Source organism: Hemiscyllium ocellatum, chromosome 16 (assembly GCF_020745735.1).
Source record: "Hemiscyllium ocellatum isolate sHemOce1 chromosome 16, sHemOce1.pat.X.cur, whole genome shotgun sequence".
Taxonomy (NCBI): domain Eukaryota; kingdom Metazoa; phylum Chordata; class Chondrichthyes; order Orectolobiformes; family Hemiscylliidae; genus Hemiscyllium; species Hemiscyllium ocellatum.
Window position 1 is genome coordinate 17,564,545 of NC_083416.1, and position 17,854 is coordinate 17,582,398.

The 17,854-nt window shown below is 44.7% G+C and overlaps 1 protein-coding gene across 1 annotated transcript in view; it reads right to left on the reverse strand.

Moving 5' to 3' along the window:
* Window positions 1-17,854, reverse strand: part of lcp2a (lymphocyte cytosolic protein 2a) — a 174,026-nt gene that overhangs the window by 24,645 nt on the left and 131,527 nt on the right. The window contains exon 17 of the mRNA XM_060837487.1: window positions 5,657-5,786. Within this exon, the coding sequence (XP_060693470.1) occupies window positions 5,657-5,786 (130 nt within the window). The remainder of the gene's footprint in view (window positions 1-5,656; window positions 5,787-17,854) is intronic.

The window sequence follows — 17,854 nt, forward strand, 5'->3', positions numbered from 1 at the left end:
GGGGCAATTTTGTCACATAGAGGGTGGTGAATGTCTGGAACAGGCTACCAGAGGTTAGCGGTGGAAGTGAGTATAATTTTGTCATTTAAGAAACATTTAGACAGGTACAGGGATGGGATAGGTATGGAGAGATATGAACCAAATGGAACTAGTTTAAATTGTGAAAACTGGGCGGCATGGGCAAGTTGGGCCGAAGGGCATGTTTCCATGCTGTAGACCTCTATGACTTTACCATTCACCACGTATTCCCTTGCCTTGTTTATACTATCCAAATGCATCACCTCAAATTTATCTGGATTGAATACCATTATCACTAAATCAGCCAATCTGACCAGCCAGTGGCAGGGCTGGGTTCGGTTGCATGGAAAATTACAGAAAACGTTAAAGGGAACAGGGCTCAGGAGAAGGTTATTCAAGTTTCCAGAACAATTAATAGGACAGACAGTACGGAAAGGGTCATGAATCTAACTTCAGGCACAGCCGATAAGAAGGAATGGGAGATCAACACAGGACTAAGGATGTAATATTTCAATGCATGCAGCATACAAAATAAGGTAACTGAGTTTGTAATTGGTGAGTATGATGTGGGCATCAGAGACATGTGTTTGCAAGGACATCAGGACTGGGAATTAAATATCCCAAGGATATGCAGCCTATCAGGAGGACAGGCAGTTGGGCAGCAGGGATGGGTTTGTCTTGTTAGTAAGAAATTAAACTAAATCAAAAGCAAGAATGAAATAGAGTCTGAAGGTGTAGAATCTGTGTGGTAGAGTTGAGGAACCGCAAAGGAGAAAAGTCCCTGATGGGAATTATGTATTAGCCGCATAACAGTAGTGGAGATGTGGGGCAGAAAATAAATCAGCAGGTAGAAAAAGAATGTAAGAAAAGCATTATTATAATAACCACGGGGACTTCAATATGCATGTGGACTGGGAAAATCAGGTTCGATGTGAATCCCAAGAAAAGAAATTTGTGGAATGTCTGAGCAATGGATTTTAGGAACAGCTGTGGTACAGCCCGGGTGGAATCAGGCAGTATTGGATTTGGTGATGTGTAATGAGGCAGACTTGATTAGGGAGCTTAGGGGTCAGTGACTATAATATGATAGAATTCAAACTGCAATTTGAGAGGGATGAGCTTGAATTTACAATTGAGTAAAGATAGCTGTAAAGACATGAGATAGGAACTGGGCAGGTATGATTGGAAAGGAAGCCCAGCAGAAAGATGCTGGAGCAGCAATGGCAGATGTTTCTTGGGGTAATTTGGGAGGCACAGCAAAGATGACAAAAACATATTAAGGGTAGAATGAGGCAACCACAGCTGACAAGGGAAGTCAGCAGAAGGAAAAGAACAAGCATACAATGTGGTGAAGATTGGTGGGAAACCTCTAAAAACCAGCAAACAACAACTAAGAAGGCAATAACAGGGGTTGAACATGAAAAATGGGGGTAAACTAGTTAATATAAAAGATGACATATAAAGGTAAGAGGGAAGCAAGTTGGACATTTGACTGCTGGAAAATGAGAATCGAGAAGTGGGCAACAAAGGAGCAATGGAGAAACTGAATAGGTACTTTGTCTTCAGCCATGAAGACTGATGCAGCAGTACCATACCAGAACTTCGAGAGGCAGAGGTAAGAATAGTGACCATTAGAAAGGAGAAGGTCCTGGGGAAGCTGAAAGGTCAGAAGGTGGATAAATCACTTGGATGGATGGCACTCCAGAGTTCTGAAGGAGATAGGAATCACTGGAGCCGTGGAGGATCCCATAGAAGAGGAAAATGGCTGATGTAACACTCCAGTGGAGTCCTTGGAAGAGCATGGTAAGCACAGTTTCACCAAAGGAAGGTAGTCTCCAACAAATCTGTTCGGATTCTTCGAGGAAGTGATGAACAAGTTAAATCAAGGACAGCCAGTGGGTGTGATCTATTTGGATTTCCAGAAGGCCTTTTGACAAGGTGCTGCACAGATAAAAGTCTATGGTGTTTGTGGCAAGGTACTACCATGGGTAGAGGATTGGCTGATTGGCAGAAGATAGAGAATAGGGATAAAGGGGTCTATTTCAGGATTTAAGTTGTTGACTATTGGGGTTCTGGAGGGATCTATATTGGGACCACAATTATTCATGTTCTATATTCATAATCTGGATGAAGGAACTGAGGGTATTGTTGTCAAGTATGCAGATGACATAAAGACAAAGTGGGCCACATCAAAAGCACTGCCCTCATCTATACACCTGGTCATCTCTTTAAAAAAAATTCAATCACGTTGGTCAGACATGACCTCCCATTACTAAAATCACACTGGTAGTTTTTGTTTAGTCCCTACCTCCCCAAACACAGGTTAATTCTGTCCCTCAGGATTGCTTCTAATAGTTCCCCCACCACCAAGGTTAGACTAATTGACCTGTTGTTTCCTGGTTTTGGAGTTCCCGTTTCCCTTTTTGTATAATGGAACCACACTGACTGTCTTCCAGTCTTCTGGCACCTCTCTTTTGGCCACAGAGAAATTGAACATTTTTACAAGCACTCCTGCTATTTCCTCCCTTGCCTCACTCAACAACCTGGGATACATTTCATTCAGCCTTGGGACTTATCTCCTACCAGACTGCTAGACCACTCAGAACCTCCTCTCTGTCTATGCTAATTTCTTTCTCCCTGATTTTTACACCTGTATTGTAACTCTTGCAAATGAACACTGACACAAAGTATTCATTTAGAACTCTACCTACATCCACTGGCTCAATACACAGGTTACCACTGTGGTCCTTAATGGGGCTTAATACATCCCTTGTTACCCTTTTATACAAAAAAAAGGGTAAAACAACTTAGGATTTTCCTTTATTTTACCTGCCATTGTCCTTTTTATCCCCTTTAAACTCTCCTAATTTCCTTTTTAAGTTCCCTCATGCACATTCTATACTCTGAAGACTTCTGTTGTTTTGAGCTCTCAGTATATGCGACGAGTCTCCTGTGTTCTCTTCATCCAATAACCCTTGATATCTATGGTTCACAGGATTTGATAGTCCCACCCTTTATCTTTATAGGAATATGTTGGCCCTATACTCTCCATATTTTCTTCTTGAACTATCTGGCTGTTCTGAGTCAGATTTACTTGAAGATATCTGCACCTAGTCTACTGTGACTAAATCATATCTATTCTTATAAAGTCAGCCTTCACCCAGTTGAGAACTTTGATTTCAGGCCCATACTTGTTTTGCCCATTACAATCTTGAATCTAATGGAGTTATGATTGTTGTTTGCAAGTGCTCCCCCATTGATACTTCAACCACTTGTCCAGCTTTGTTAACTAAACTTAAGTCCAGAACCACAATCTCTTTTGTAGGGCTTTCTATATACCTGCCTGACTAGCTCTCCTGAATGATTTAGGAATTCTACTCCCTCTTAACCTTTCTATGATTACCCCAGTTAATGTTGGGGAATTCCTTACTATCATTACCCTGTTAAAAAAACATACCTACATGTCTGCTCTTCTATTTCTCTCATGCTGTTTGGGGGCCTATTGTACAATCCCAGCAATGTTATTATACCTTATTAGTACTTACATTTTGCCCATACAGCTTCACTTGAGGAGCCTTCTAAGGTGTTCCCTCCTTACTGCAGAAACAGATTCCTTGATCAATATTGCAGTTATCCTCCTCTTTTGCCTCCATCCCTGTCTCGCCTGAAGATACTTTATCCTGAAATATTGAGCTGCCAATTCTGCCCCTCTCTCTCAGTGACAGCAATGATATTGTATCCCATATTTTAATTTGTGCTTTCGACTGATCTGCCTTGTTTGCCAGACTCCTTGCATTAAAATAATTACCATCCAACACTCGCCAAACTCCCTTTCCCTTACCTGGCCTAGAATTTCTCCAGTTTCCTGACTTACTTGCTATCTCTTGGCCATTCACCTTACACTGCTCAACACTGCATCTAGATCTCACTGCAAGGTGCCAAGTTAGTTCAAACATTCTCCAACAGCACTAACAAAGCTCTATGTAAGTATGGTGGCTCCTTTCCGGTTCAAGAGCAACCACCCGTCCTGTACAAGTCCCACCACCATCAAAAACAGTCCCAATGTACGAGAAATCTGAAGCTCTCCCTCCTGCACTGTCTCTGCAGCCCCGCATTTATCTCAATCCCAGACTTCTCTTCAGGAGTTCCTCAGGGTAATATCCTAGCCCAACTATTTTCAGCTGCTCAACAATGACTGTTCCTCCGTCAAAAGGAGTCTTGATCAATTGGACCAATGAGCCAAGGAGTGGCAAATGCAGTTTCATTTGGATAAATGTGAGGTATTGCATTTTGGTAAGATGAACAAGGGCATGACTTATACAATTAATGGTAGGGCCCTGAGAGTGTTGTCAAATGGAGAGACCTAGAGGTTCAGATACATAGTTCTTTGAAAGTTGTATCACAGGTTGACAGGGTGGTAAAGAAGGTATTTGGCATGCTTGCCTTCATTGCTCAAACCACCGAGTATAGGAGTTGGGTTGTCATGTTGTGGTTGTACAGGACATTGGTGAGGCCACCTTTGGAGCACCATGTGCAGTTTTGGTTACTCTGCTATAAGGGTATTATCAAATTGGAGACAGTGCAGAAACAGTTTACCAGGATTTTACTTTGACTGGAGGGAAGGCTAGGACTTCTTTCACTGGAGCATAGGAGGTTGAGGAGTGACCTTAGAGGTCTATAAATCCATGAGGGGAATAGATAAGGTGAATAGTAAAGGCCTTTTCCCTTGGGTAGAGCAGTTCAAAACTAGGTGGCATATTTTTTAAGGGAGCAGAGAAAGATTTAAAAGAGACTTAAGGAGCAACTTCTTCATGCAGAAGATGGTTCATATGTGAAATGAACTGACAAAGTATGCAGGTACAATTACAACATTTAAAAGATATTTGGACAGGTCCACATGTCTTGAAAAGGAAGGTATAGGGGGAGATAGCCAAACACAGGCAAACGGGACTAAGTTTGGGAAACCTGGTTGGCATGGACAAGTTGGACTGAAAGTTCTGTTAGCTGCTTGACTCAATGATTCTATAAGTAGGAGTGTTCTCTGTTCAGGGCACAAATATGACTCATCAGACACTAAAGCAGTCCATGTCTTTATGGAGCAAGACAAACATCCAGGCTTGGGCTGACAAGTATAAAGTAACATTGGTGCCATACAAGCGTCAGGCATAGCCATCTTCAAAACAAGAGAATTTAAATGTCATCAGTGATATTCAATGGCATTACCATTACTAAATACCATTCCTAAATTACGAGCGTTATCACCAAGACATTGTAAATACTACAGCTACAAGAACAGCATAGTGGAAGGCAATTCTGCACTGAGTAGCCCACCTCCTGACTCCCTAAGCCTACCACCACCCACAAGGTACAATTCAGGAGTGTGATGGAATACTCCCCATTTGGAGGGTAGCTCCAAAAACAATGAAAAAAACCACCAAACAAGATTTGGCAGCTTGCTTGATTGTCACCATATCCACCACTGACGTGTAACAGCAGTGTGCACCAGCTACAAGATGCAATTAGGGAAAAGCGACAAATGCCAGTGACCTTACATTTCATAAAATCATAACAGAGTTAAGGTTTTTTTACTCTGATATGCTCTTAGTGGTCACATGTAGAAACACTGCTGGCAAAATACCTGTCTGGATTGGCAAGCTGGTTCCCTCCAGAGAAGTTGGGCTTTGGTCCTGGTCTTGGAGTTCTGTACGGGAATGTGTTGGCATTCAAAGCAGAGTCAACTGGTCGAGGTAATGGTCTCTGAGGAAAATCTAAAGGAGAATTAGACAAAACAGGTTCAGTATTGGCAAGTAGACTCTACATTCTGGAATCTAACATTTATACTTTCACAGAGACAACTGCAAATATCTCCTTTACAAGGAAGTTTTTTTTTCTCCCAAATACTCTAAGTTAGGAAGGATTAAATCATTGAGCACATTAAATTGTGTTGTCTAACATTCTGCAGTCAATTTTCCAACTAATGCTCTGTCTGAATGAAAACTTCATGTGAAACAGGTCAGATTCAACTTCTGTGCACAGGGAATTTTAATCCAATGTCTTTATTTACGTGTGCAAACAGCTGTCTCAGAAAATAGACATTTTCTATGTGAAGGTGCTGACTGTGTTTTTGGCAGTTGTACCTGTGGTATCTGAGTATGTCAAGATTAATGTCTGGGCCTGAATGGATTTACCTCTCATACTGATGAAGGGAGTTAGCATGTGACTGAGAGAGTTGGAGGGAGAATGAGCATGGTTTCAGCCTTGCAAGACCTAGTCATGTGGAGCTTTTATAGAACCTTAATGCATAATAAACCAGATGTTGGTAGAATGTATCAACAATTCAGTCATCACTCCAAAACCAGACCAACCACATACAATCTGGAGGAACCCATAATATTGAAAATTCAACTTTAAAGACAATCTGAAAAACTGACACCAGGACTGCAGGTCTATAAAAAGACAGTTGAAGACTTTCAAACTTGCTATGTAGGTGAAGTGGAAGCAGAGAGTGTCAGAACAAAATCAGCTTTCAAAATTATCCAAACTACACCAGAGCAGCTTGGTAAGCTGTAAAGAACATCATAATCCAGTAAACACAGACGTCATATCGGAGGTTTATGCAAAGTTTGAGAATCTGGTGAGCAGCTCTTAAAAAGGATGAAAATTGATTTTAACAACACCTAGTCAGGTAGCATTGGGTAAATTAGATTCCAAACATGTGCTTCAAATAAAAACTCAGTGGTTTGGATCCAAGGTCGATGCCATTAGAAACAGCAACTGTGAGCTGGCAAACAAAATAAAAAATGATTGCAAATACTTAATACTCCATCGTAAGGGAGTGAAGGGATTGTTGAAATAATTTAAAGCAAAACAATTTGTAATGGTTTTGCACATTTTAAGAAATATTAATTCCAAATAAGGTATTTCTTAGTGAGAGACAGCAGTATCTGGATGAGTCAGTATGAAGCTAAGCAGCACAGAAAAGCTTTCAATAGTGGAAGGAAAATTTAAAATTTTACATAAACTGCCTAAAAGCTGAGGGAAAAAAAACACACATCCTAAATTTATACGACCGAAAGGTTCAGACATTTGGAAGGACTAAATCAAACATAAAACTGGGGACTTTGGAGAAAAGGATTCTTGTGAATTGCTTCAAGATTGGACAGCAATTCTGAAGTTGAACGGGTCAACACATTACTCCATAGCTACAGGAGCAGATGAAGTTAATACAGGACAGGAAATTAATGAGATTTATGATAAGTGTGAGAAGTCTTAAAAGCCATTGACAACTATCTCAAGCTGATAAATAAGATTTCGAGACAGCCAAATTAATCAAAAGGGTCCAGAAACCAAGCAAATCAGTAGTTCCTTTTATTAGTACCCTTTAAAATATGTGAGTATAGAGACCAAAAATCATATTTGAAGAACGACCACACAGTAATTGATATTGCTGATGACTCCCTGTCAGATGCAATCTAAAGTTGACCTCATTCCAGAACAGCAACAGGGCGATAGAAGGAAGGTGAAGGCCAAATAGTAATATCACTGCAGTCTTAATTCAGAAACTTAGTCATGTTTTGGAGACTCAAGTTTGAATCCTGCCACAACACATGGTGGAAATTGAATTCAACAAAAAAATTCTGGAATTAAGAATTTTCCGATGAGCTTGAAACCATTGTTGATTGCCAAGAAACCTGGCTCACTAATGTCCTTTAGGGTAGGATATCTGCCATCCTCACTATAGTGATTGTAGTAAGATCAGACAGATGGACCTAATAACACGAGTTCCCTGACTGGGGCTGTTAATCTTAATCTTCAGAGAGCACTTTTGGCTCGGTGTTCCGACATCTCAGCGCTTCGTTTTATCTGTGGGTAGCGACCTAGTGATCCGACGGCCCAGCATTTTTTTTTAAGTGGCGCTCCTGGCAGCAGTTTTTCTTCAGGGGCTTTCAACCCAATGGAGTGACATCCCTGCGTTTCGGTTTTCATTCCAATGTGTCATTCTCATCCTGGATCCACTTTCTTTGAGACCTGGTGCCTTTAAATGGACTTTGATGATCTTTGTCTTATATTTACTTAATTTTATAATTTATGATTTTACCATGGCTTCTGTCAATATAGGTGCCATGGAAGGGCAACTTAGACCACTTTCCATTGTATTTTTCTTGTAAAAATACATATGACAATAAATTCTAAATTCTAATCTGATCCAATTGGGAGCTCTTGCCGACAGATCAAAATAGGAGTGTTAGATATTCTGACTATTTGTCTGCTGGCTCTGAGGGAGCTGGATCAGTGACAACGACTTTCCACGTGTAATTAAGAGTGGCTTGGTGATGGGATATTGACCTTTGTTGAGTTATTTCAGTGGCAACAAGAGTAAAGAACATTCCTGAAGAAACACGCTTGCAACAGTTGCCTTTGAGGTGGGGAAAGCATTTCTGGCATCATGCTGTTATTTGGAAAGCTTGATTCGTTTGACCCTGTGGGCCCACTATTTGGAAAGAATGTATTATTTGTTTCCAGGCAAATGACATTGGTGCGTATGAAAAGTAATGAGTAATTCTCCTGACCAGCTTGCGGATACACAGCTTTTTAGGTGATTAGGAGCCTAACTTTCCTGAAGGTGGATACTAAAATCTTTTAAGAGTTGACAGATTTAGTTAAGAAATGTTATGGCTCCAAGCCTCCTCTAGTTCTGAGACACTATCATTTTTACTTGTAATTTGAGAACCTAGGGAATCTGTATCTTAATTTTTGACAAGGTTAAGAGGCAGCCGATTTGGTTTAACTCTTAGTGAGTTGTTGGGAGAGACCGATTGGTATGTGGGATTAATGATGTAACCATATAAAACTCCCTACAAATTGAGGCCCAATTGAACTTCAAATAGACACCACAACTGACTTTGTCATTGGAAAATGTGGCAAGTGGATCACATGAGTTGCAGGGAATTACGATGGATGTGGGCACCCTCGCCAGTCCAAGCTTGAGGAACACCACTTGAGTGAAGGCAATTGCATAGCCTCACTCAGGATATGTCCTGAACAGAGGGACTCTAGGTCAGCCCACAGCAAAACCCCAAAACAAAGCCAAGCCTCACCCAAATGGTTAAAATTTCCTTCAAGATCCAGGCCGACAAGTCATTGTAGTTGCTGCCGGTATGCGGCTTTGAGACAGCAAATGAAACCTACTGGACCTAAATAGAGTAAGAGAACTCATAGGCCTGTATCCAGGAGAGTGCACACCCTGGAAAGCCCACCCATATGTGGTTTGGAACCGTTAAATTGCTTAGTATCATCCAAATCAGAACAATTCAAAATAACTATCTGTTAAATGACCATCCGGTTTGAATTGAGTCCAATATAGCCATTTCAGTGTTTACTGTGATGAATGGGTTTATTGGGTTATTTGGCTTTAATGGGTTATTCTGTCTTGGTATTTTTTAAAGCGAGGTTTTAAGGCAAAGGTGCTGACCAGTCTACCAGAGCCACCCAGATAAACAACTTTAAAGACCTTGGGTTTTTTAAAAAATTGGAACAATAGAAACAACCTATATGGTTGCAGGCAGCTCACATAGACCAGATTTTTTGTTTTAGCTTTCAGCAGTTGATGTTGTGGGTTTGAAGAATTGGAAGCTTTTTTTTCCCTCTCACAATTACAGCCAAAAGCTGAGGGTTCTCTTCCTAAGCTGCTAGATTGCATGTGAGACAAAATCTGTTTCCCTGAATTTGCCTTTTTGCCAATGGGTATGTTTGTGAAATGTTACTGGATTGGAACAGTTAATTTGTTATAGTAAGTGGATCTATTATTCTATTAACTTTTCCAACAGAATTAAGACATTCTAAATTCCTCTTTCGTTGGTGGTATTTTATTACAGTGCTTAAATAAATTGTGTTTTGCTTAAAGTTGAGTAGCTTGATGAATTGAATACATCTGGAAAACAGCATGTTAAATTTGTCTTTAAAATAAGAAAAAGTTAGGGTCTAGACTATCTTCTTAAAATATTTTGAGGGTATCTGGTCTGCTTCATAACATCACAGAGTAAGTCTTTAACAAAATTCGCCTCTGGACTCCAACCCTTTAGGTTCGCATAAGACCGCTGTTAGACTTAGAGCCTATAGCAGAGAGCCTTTACAGATTAAGGGTGCAATTTTTGTTCTGGTCTCTTATGAGAAGTGGTTGGTTCAGTTACCACTGATTGTAGTAAAAGGCTCCCTCCCAAGCTTGACCAGATGAAACTGGCTGAGAGTGATTCACCTAGATTAGTTCAACATATTTTGATTAGAAGATGGCTGCCTAAATAAAGTTCTAAGGAATACCCAGAGGTTTTTCAGGAAGGTCTATGGACTATCAAAGAAGCCAAGGTCACCTTGCATGTTGACCAGGAAGCAATTCCATGATTCTGCAAGGCCCACCCAGTGCCATTTGTCTTACAGACAAAATGCAGAGACAGAAATCAGAAGGCTGGACAGCAAAGGAACCATTAAAGAAGTCCAGTCTGCAGAATGGGCAGCAGCAGTCGTACTGATTTTGAAGTCGAGAGTGTGGTACTGGAAAAGCACAGCAGGTCAGGCAGCATTCGAGGAGGAGGAAAATCGACATTTGGGCAAAAGCCCTTTGTCAGGAATGAGGCTGGGAGCCTCGGGTGGAGAGATAAATGGGAGGGGGTGGACTGGGAGGAAGGTATCTGAGAGTGCGATAGGTGGATGGAGGTTGGGGTAATGGTGATAGGTCAGAGGGGAGGATGGAGCAGATAGGTGGGAAGCAAGATGGACAGGTCATGAGGGCAGTGCTGAGCTAGAAGGTTGGAACTGGGATAAGATGGGGGGAGGGGAGATGAGGAAACTGGGGCCATGGGATCCCAAGGCGGAAGATGGGCTCTAATACTAAGTGTGTATAATTACAAGTTTTTTGTACTGTCCAAGAAGCCAAGCTGTGAATGCAGATGCATTGAGCTGCCTCCTACTAGCAGATATAGTACCAATATCCCCACTGGAACAATCTGCAATAGTTTTGGATTTTCTGGACATACTTCCAGTCATAGCTTACAATATCAGTCTTTGCATGCCAAAAGATCTAATCCTAGAAAAATTGGTGGTGATTGGGGAACCAAAGGACCATCACAACCAGAATTGGAAACATTTTGGGCCCGGAGGCAAGCAAAGAATTCTGCCAAATATTGGCTGAACTCTTAGAAGGGTCACCAAGGGTCTCCAAAGTGAAGATGGTGGCGAGAGATTCTTTAGATTAGATTACTTACAGTGTGGAAACAGGCCCTTCGGCCCAACAAGTCCACACCGAAGCACAATCCACCCAAACCCATTCCCCTACATTTACCCCTTCACCTAATACTACGGGCAATTTAGCATGGCCAATTCACCTAACCTGCACATTTTTGGATTGTGGCAGGAAACCGGAGCACCGGAAGGAAACCCACATAGACATGGGGAGAATGTGCTTGGATGCAGACATAGCTGCATTGGTGGCGTATTGTCCAGAGTACTAACAAGGACAAAAATTACTGCCAGCAGCTCCCCCATATTTGTGAGAATTGTTGGGTAATCCCTGGACAGTTATATGTTGACTATGCAGGTCCTTTCATGGGCTCAATGTTCTAAGTCATTGAGTGATTGGATGTGTGTAGGGTACATTCTTCAAACATCAGAACAGCGGTAGAACAGCATGCATTGTTTGCAATACACGGATTTCTAGAAATGTGGGTCACAGATGATGGGCCATCGTTTACCAGCAAGGATTTTAAGTATTTCCCCAGTACTCAATGGTAGCTCAGTGGTTAGCATTATCACCCCATAGTGCCAGGGATCCAGGTTAACAGCCCCAATCCAGGAGCCCTGGCTAACAGATAAAAACAGGAGTGCTGTGAATGCCACAATGGCTCAGTGGTTATCATTGCTACCTCACAGTGCCAGGGACCAGGGTTCAATTACACCCTCGGGCAACTGTTTATGTGGAGTTTGCACATTCTCCATGACTGTGTGGGTTTCGTCCGGGTGCTCTGGTTCTTCCCACAGTCCAAAGATGTACAGGTTAAGGTGAATTAGTCATGTTAAAAAAAAAGGGTTTTTTAGATTAGACTTACAGTGTGGAAACAGGCCCTTCGGCCCAACAGGTCCACACCGACCCGCCGAAGCGCAACCCACCCATACCCCTACATTTACCCCTTACCTAACACTACGGGCAATTTAGCATGGCCAATTCACCTGACCTGCACATCTTTGTGACTGTGGGAGGAAACCGGAGCACCCGGAGGAAACCCACGCAGACACGGGGAGAACGTGCAAACTCCACACAGTCAGTCGCCTGAGTCGGGAATTGAACCTGGGTCTACAGGCGCTGTGAGGCAGCAGTGCTAACCACTGTGCCACCGTGCCGCCCATCATTTTGACACTCTGTGAAGTGGCTGTGAGGGAGTCTTGAGGACTTTCCATGAGTAAATAATGTGTGAGTTGGTGATGGAATACCAGCCTCTGTGAAGTTATTTCATTCACCTGGTCAGCCCTACATGTGACTCCAGACTCAATGTGGTTGACTCTTAATTGCTATCAATCACAGATGTGGTAGGCCTTTTGAGGGATTGGAGGCCAGTGTCCAGCAAAGATCAGTACTACAATGATCAGTACTGGGATCCTTATTGTTTGTTATTTACATAAATGTTGGGGGTAATGTTAAACAAATTTGCAGATGATCCCAAAATTGATAGAATGGTTCATAGAGGAGAAGATGGTTGTAGGTTACGGGAAGATATTGATGGGTTAGTCAGACGTTCCTGAAAAGCCTCTGGGTATTCCTTAGGTCTTTATTCAAGTGGCAAATGGTATTTAACACTGCCAAGTGTGAGGCTCAGTCACAAGATGGCATTGCCTTAAGGTAAGAGACAGGAGATTCAGATAGGATTTGGGAAAAACTTTCACTCAGTGGATGTTGGAAATCTGGAATGCACTGTCTGGTAAGGTAATGATAATAGAAACCTTACAACCTTTTAAAAATAATAGGATATTTGAAATGCTCATTCTAACATTCAAGGATATGGGACAAGTGCAGAAACTAGGATGAACACACTTTTAGTGGTAGTTATAGTGATTCACACTTGATGGGCTAGAGGGCCTTTTCTGTGCTGTATGAATCTATGAATCACTACAAAGTCTCTAGAAAGGAATGAAACCAGATGGACCACCTGGCATTGACCTAGAAACTTAAAGGACAACATCAGAAACAGCCCTGTCAATGCTGCAAAGTCCTCCTTACTAGCATCTGGACGCTAGTTCTAAATCTGAGAGAGCTGTCTCACAAACTGATCAAGCAACAGCCAAATGTAGTCATATTCATGGCATCATACCTTCCTGACAATGTCCCAGATACCACCATCACCATCCCTGAATATGCCCTTTCTCACCAGCAGGACAGACCCAATAGAGGTGGCAGCATAATGGTATGCAATCGGAAGGGAGTTGCCTCAATTTTGACTCCAGGTCCCATGGCTTCAGGTTAAACATGGGCATCAAGACCTCCGATTGATTACCAAACACTATCATTGCTCAGCTGATAAGCCAGTACTCCTCCATGTTGAATACAGGATGGAAGCAAGGGTGCAAAATGTACTCTGATTGGGGGACTTTATTGTTCATTACCAAAACTACTAGCAGCACTACTAATTGAGCCGGTGGGATCCTAAAGGATGTGGCAGCTAGACTGGATCTGTGGCAGCTGGTGAGGGAATCAACAAGGAAAAACATACCTGACCTCATCCTTATCAATCTGCCAGGTGCACATACCAGTACTATCATGACAAATGAATGAGTGACCACCTCACAGTCCTTGTAGAGATGAAAGTGAGGACTGCAGATGCTGGAGATCAGAGCTGTAAATGTGTTGCTGGAAAAACGCAGGAGGTTAGGCAGCATCCAAGGAGCAGGAGAATCGACGTTTCGGGCATAAGCCTTTCTTCAGGAATGAGGAGGGTGTGCCAAGCAGGCTAAGATAAAAGGTAGGGAGGAGGGACTTGGGGGAGGGGCATTGGGAATGCGATAGGTGGAAGGAGGTTAAGGTGAGGGTGATAGGCCAGAGAGGGGGTCGGGGCGGAGAGGTCGGGAAGAAGATTGCAGGTCAAGAAGACGGTGCTGAGTCCGAGGGTTGGGACTGAGATAAGGTGGGGGGAGGGGAAATGAGGAAGCTGGAGAAATCTGCATTCATCTCGTGTGGTTGGAGGGTTCCTAGGCGGAAGATGAGGCGCTCTTCCTCCAGGCGTCGTGTTGCCATGGTCTGGCAATGGAGGAGGCCAAGGAACTGCAAGTCCTTGGCAGAGTGGAAGGGGGAGCTAAAGTGTTCAGCCACGGGGCAGTTAGGTTGGTTGGTGCGGGTGTCCCAGAGGTGTTCTCTGAAACGTTCCGCAAGTAGGCGGCCTGTCTCCCCAATGTAGAGGAGGCCACATCGGGTGCAGCAGATGCAGTAAATGATTTGTGTGGAGGTGCAGGTGAATTTGTGATGGATATGGAAGGATCCCTTGGGGTCTTGGAGGGAAGTGAGGGGGGAGGTGTGGGCAAAAGTTTTGCATTTCTTGCGGTTGCAGGGGCAGGTGCTGGGAGTGGAGGTTGGGTTGGTGGGTGGTGGGGGGTGTAGGCCTGATGAGGGAGTCGTGGAGGGAGTGGTCTTTCCGGAACGCTGATCGGGGAGGGGAGGGAAATATATCCCTGGTGGTGGGGTCCGTTTGAAGGTGGCGGAAATGACGACAGATGATGTGATGTATATGGAGGTTGGTGGGGTGGTAGGTGAGGACCAGTGGGGTTCTATCCTGGTGGCAATTGGAGGGGCAGGGCTCAAGGGTGGAGGAGATGCGGTGGAGAGCATCGTCGATCACATCTGGGGGAAAAATTGCAGTCTTTGAAGAAGAAGGCCATCTGGGTTGTCCTATATTGGAACTGTGTCGGCACGGTGGCACAGTGGCACAGTGGTTAGCACTGCTGCCTCACAGCGCCAGGGACCTGGGTTCAATTCCCACCTCAGGCGACTGACTGTGTGGAGTTTGCACATTCTCCCCGTGTCTGCGTGGGTTTCCTCCGGGTGCTCCGGTTTCCTCCCACAGTCACAAAGATGTGCGGGTCAGGTGAATTGGCCATGCTAAATTGCCCGTAGTGTTAGGTAAGGGGTAAATGTAGGGGTATGGGTGGGTTGCGCTTCGGCGGGTCGGTGTGGACTTGTTGGGCCGAAGGGCCTGTTTCCATACTGTAAGTAATCTGGTCCCCCTGAGAGCAGATGCGGCGGAGACGAAGGAATTGGGAATATGGGATGGTGTTTTTACAGGGGGCAGGGTGGGAGGAGGTGTAGTCTAGGTAGCTGTGGGAGTCGGTCGGATTATAGTAAATGTCCGTGTTGATTCGGTCGCCCAAGATAGAAATGGAGAGGTCTAGGAAGGGGAGGGAGAAGTCTGAGACAGTCCAGGTAAATTTTGAGGTCTGGGTGGAAGGTGTTAGTAAAGTTGATGAACTGTTCAACCTCCTCGTGGGAGCATGAGGTAGCGTCGATACAGTCATCGATGTAGCGGAGGAAAAGGTGGGGGGTGGTGCCAGTGTAGCTGCGGAAGATGGACTGTTCCACATATCTGATGAAGAGGCAGGCATAGCTGGGGCCCATGCGTGTGCTCATGGCTACTCCTTTGGTTTGGGAGAAGTGGGAGGATTGAAAAGAGAAGTTGTTCAGAGTGAGGATCAGTTCAGTCAGTTGAAGGAGGGTGTCAGTGGAAGGGTACTGGTTGGGTCGGCGGGAAAGGAAAAAGCGGAGAGCTTTGAGGCCTTCGTGATGGGGGATGGAGGTGTATAGGGACTGGATGCCCATGGTAAAGATAAGGCGTTGGGGGCCGGGGAAGCAAAAATCATGGAGGAGGTGGAGGGTGTGGGTGGGGAGTTCTTGGACTAAGGGGACAGGACTGTGTCGAGGTATGCAGAGATGGGTTCAGTGGGGCAGGAACAGGCTGAGACAATGGGTCAGCTGGGGCAGGCAGGTTTGTGGATTTTGGGCAAGAAACAGGCGGTGTGGGGTTGTGGGACGATGAGGTTGGAGGCGGTGGATGGGAGATCCCATGAGGTGATGAGGTTATGAATGGTCTGGGAGATGATGGTTTGGTGGTGGGAAGTGGAGTCATGGTCAAGGGGCAGTAGGAGGAGGTGTCCGCGAGCTGGCGTTTAGCCTCAGCAATGTAAAAATCGGTGCGCCAAATTACCACCGCGCCTCCCTTGTCTGCCGATTTGATAGTGAGGTTGGGGTTGGAGCGGAGGGAGTGGAGGGCTGTACATTGTGAGGGTGAGAGGTTGGAGTGGGTAAGAGGGGTGGACAGGTTGAGGCTGTTAATGTTGCGGCGGCAGTTGACTATGAAGAGATCGAGGGCGGGTAAGAGGCCAGCACGGGGTGTCCAGGTGGATGAGGTGTGTTGGAGCAGGGAGAAGGGGTCGTCAGAGGGTGGGCGAGAATCCTGTTTGAAGAAGTAGGCGTGGAGGGGAAGACAGTGCAAGAATTGTTCGATGTCTCACCGTGTGTTGAACGCTTTAAGCCAGGAGCGTAGGGGGATGAAGTGAGGCCTCTGCTGAGGACTGATCTTTCATCCTCAGAGAGGGGGAGGTTTGGAGGGAAGGTGAAAATAAGACAGGGCTGGGATTTAGAACCTGGGACCTGGTGTGGGGCGGGGTTGGGTGTGGGGGAGGGAGATAGGTGTAGGAGGCAGAGATTGGCATGGGGACGGAGACGGATGCGGCGTGGTTGTTGCGCAGGTGAGTGACGTCACTGGGGGCGGAAGTGGATGCGGCAACGGCAACTCCGAGGATGGAATTGGCTGCTGCGACGGCAGAACGATGTTGTTCCCGGTGGCTATGGACCCCCGCGGAGGCCGCGAATCTGTCAGCGATGGTCTTCCTGGCGATCGTGGAGGCGGTTGTCTGGACGGCGATCACGGAGGCTGCAGGGTTGGTTGGGGCAGAAGTGACATCATGGTTCGTGGCGGAGGTTGCTGCAGCAGCTGCGTGGGTAATGGCACCGAATGGTTCCGGAGGTCGATGGAAAATACTGGAACGGTTGAGGAATCCAGAGTGTGGGGGTAAAGGTTGAGGAATCCAGAGTGTGGGGGTACCCCTTCACATATAATGAAAGGTAATCTTAATTTTGTGGCATCATCACTGCGTTAAATGGGACAGACTTGGAACAGATCTAGAAACTCAACTGAGGTACTGTGGGTCACCAACAGCAGCAGACTTGTATTCCAATACAATCTTCAACCTCATGACCTGACATATCCCCAGTCAAGCCAGGGGATCAAACCTGGTTCAATGCAGAGTGCAGGAAGGCATGCCAGGAGCAGTACCAGGCATATCTAAAAATGAGGTGTTAGCCTGGTGAAACTACCAAACAGGACTACATGCAGCATAATTCTTTGAAGAGGTGATAAGTAGGTTACACCAGGGAAACCCAGTGGATGTGGTCTATCTAGACTTCCAAAAGGCCTTTGATAAGGTGCCATACGGGAGGTTGCTAAGCAAGGTGAGGGCCCATGGTGTTCAAGGTGAGCTACTGGTATGGATTGAGGATTGGCTCACTGACAGAAGGCAGAGAGTTGGGATAAAAGTTTTTTTTTCGGAATGGCAGCCGGTGACAAGCGGTGTCCCGCAGGGTTCAGTGTTGGGACCGCAGCTGTTCATATTATATATTAATGATCTGGATGAAGGGACTGGGGCATTCTAGCGAAGTTTGCCAATAATACGAAGTTAGGTGGACAGGCAAGTAGTACTGAGGAAGGATCTAGACAATTTGGAAGAGTGGTCCAGGAAATGGCTGATG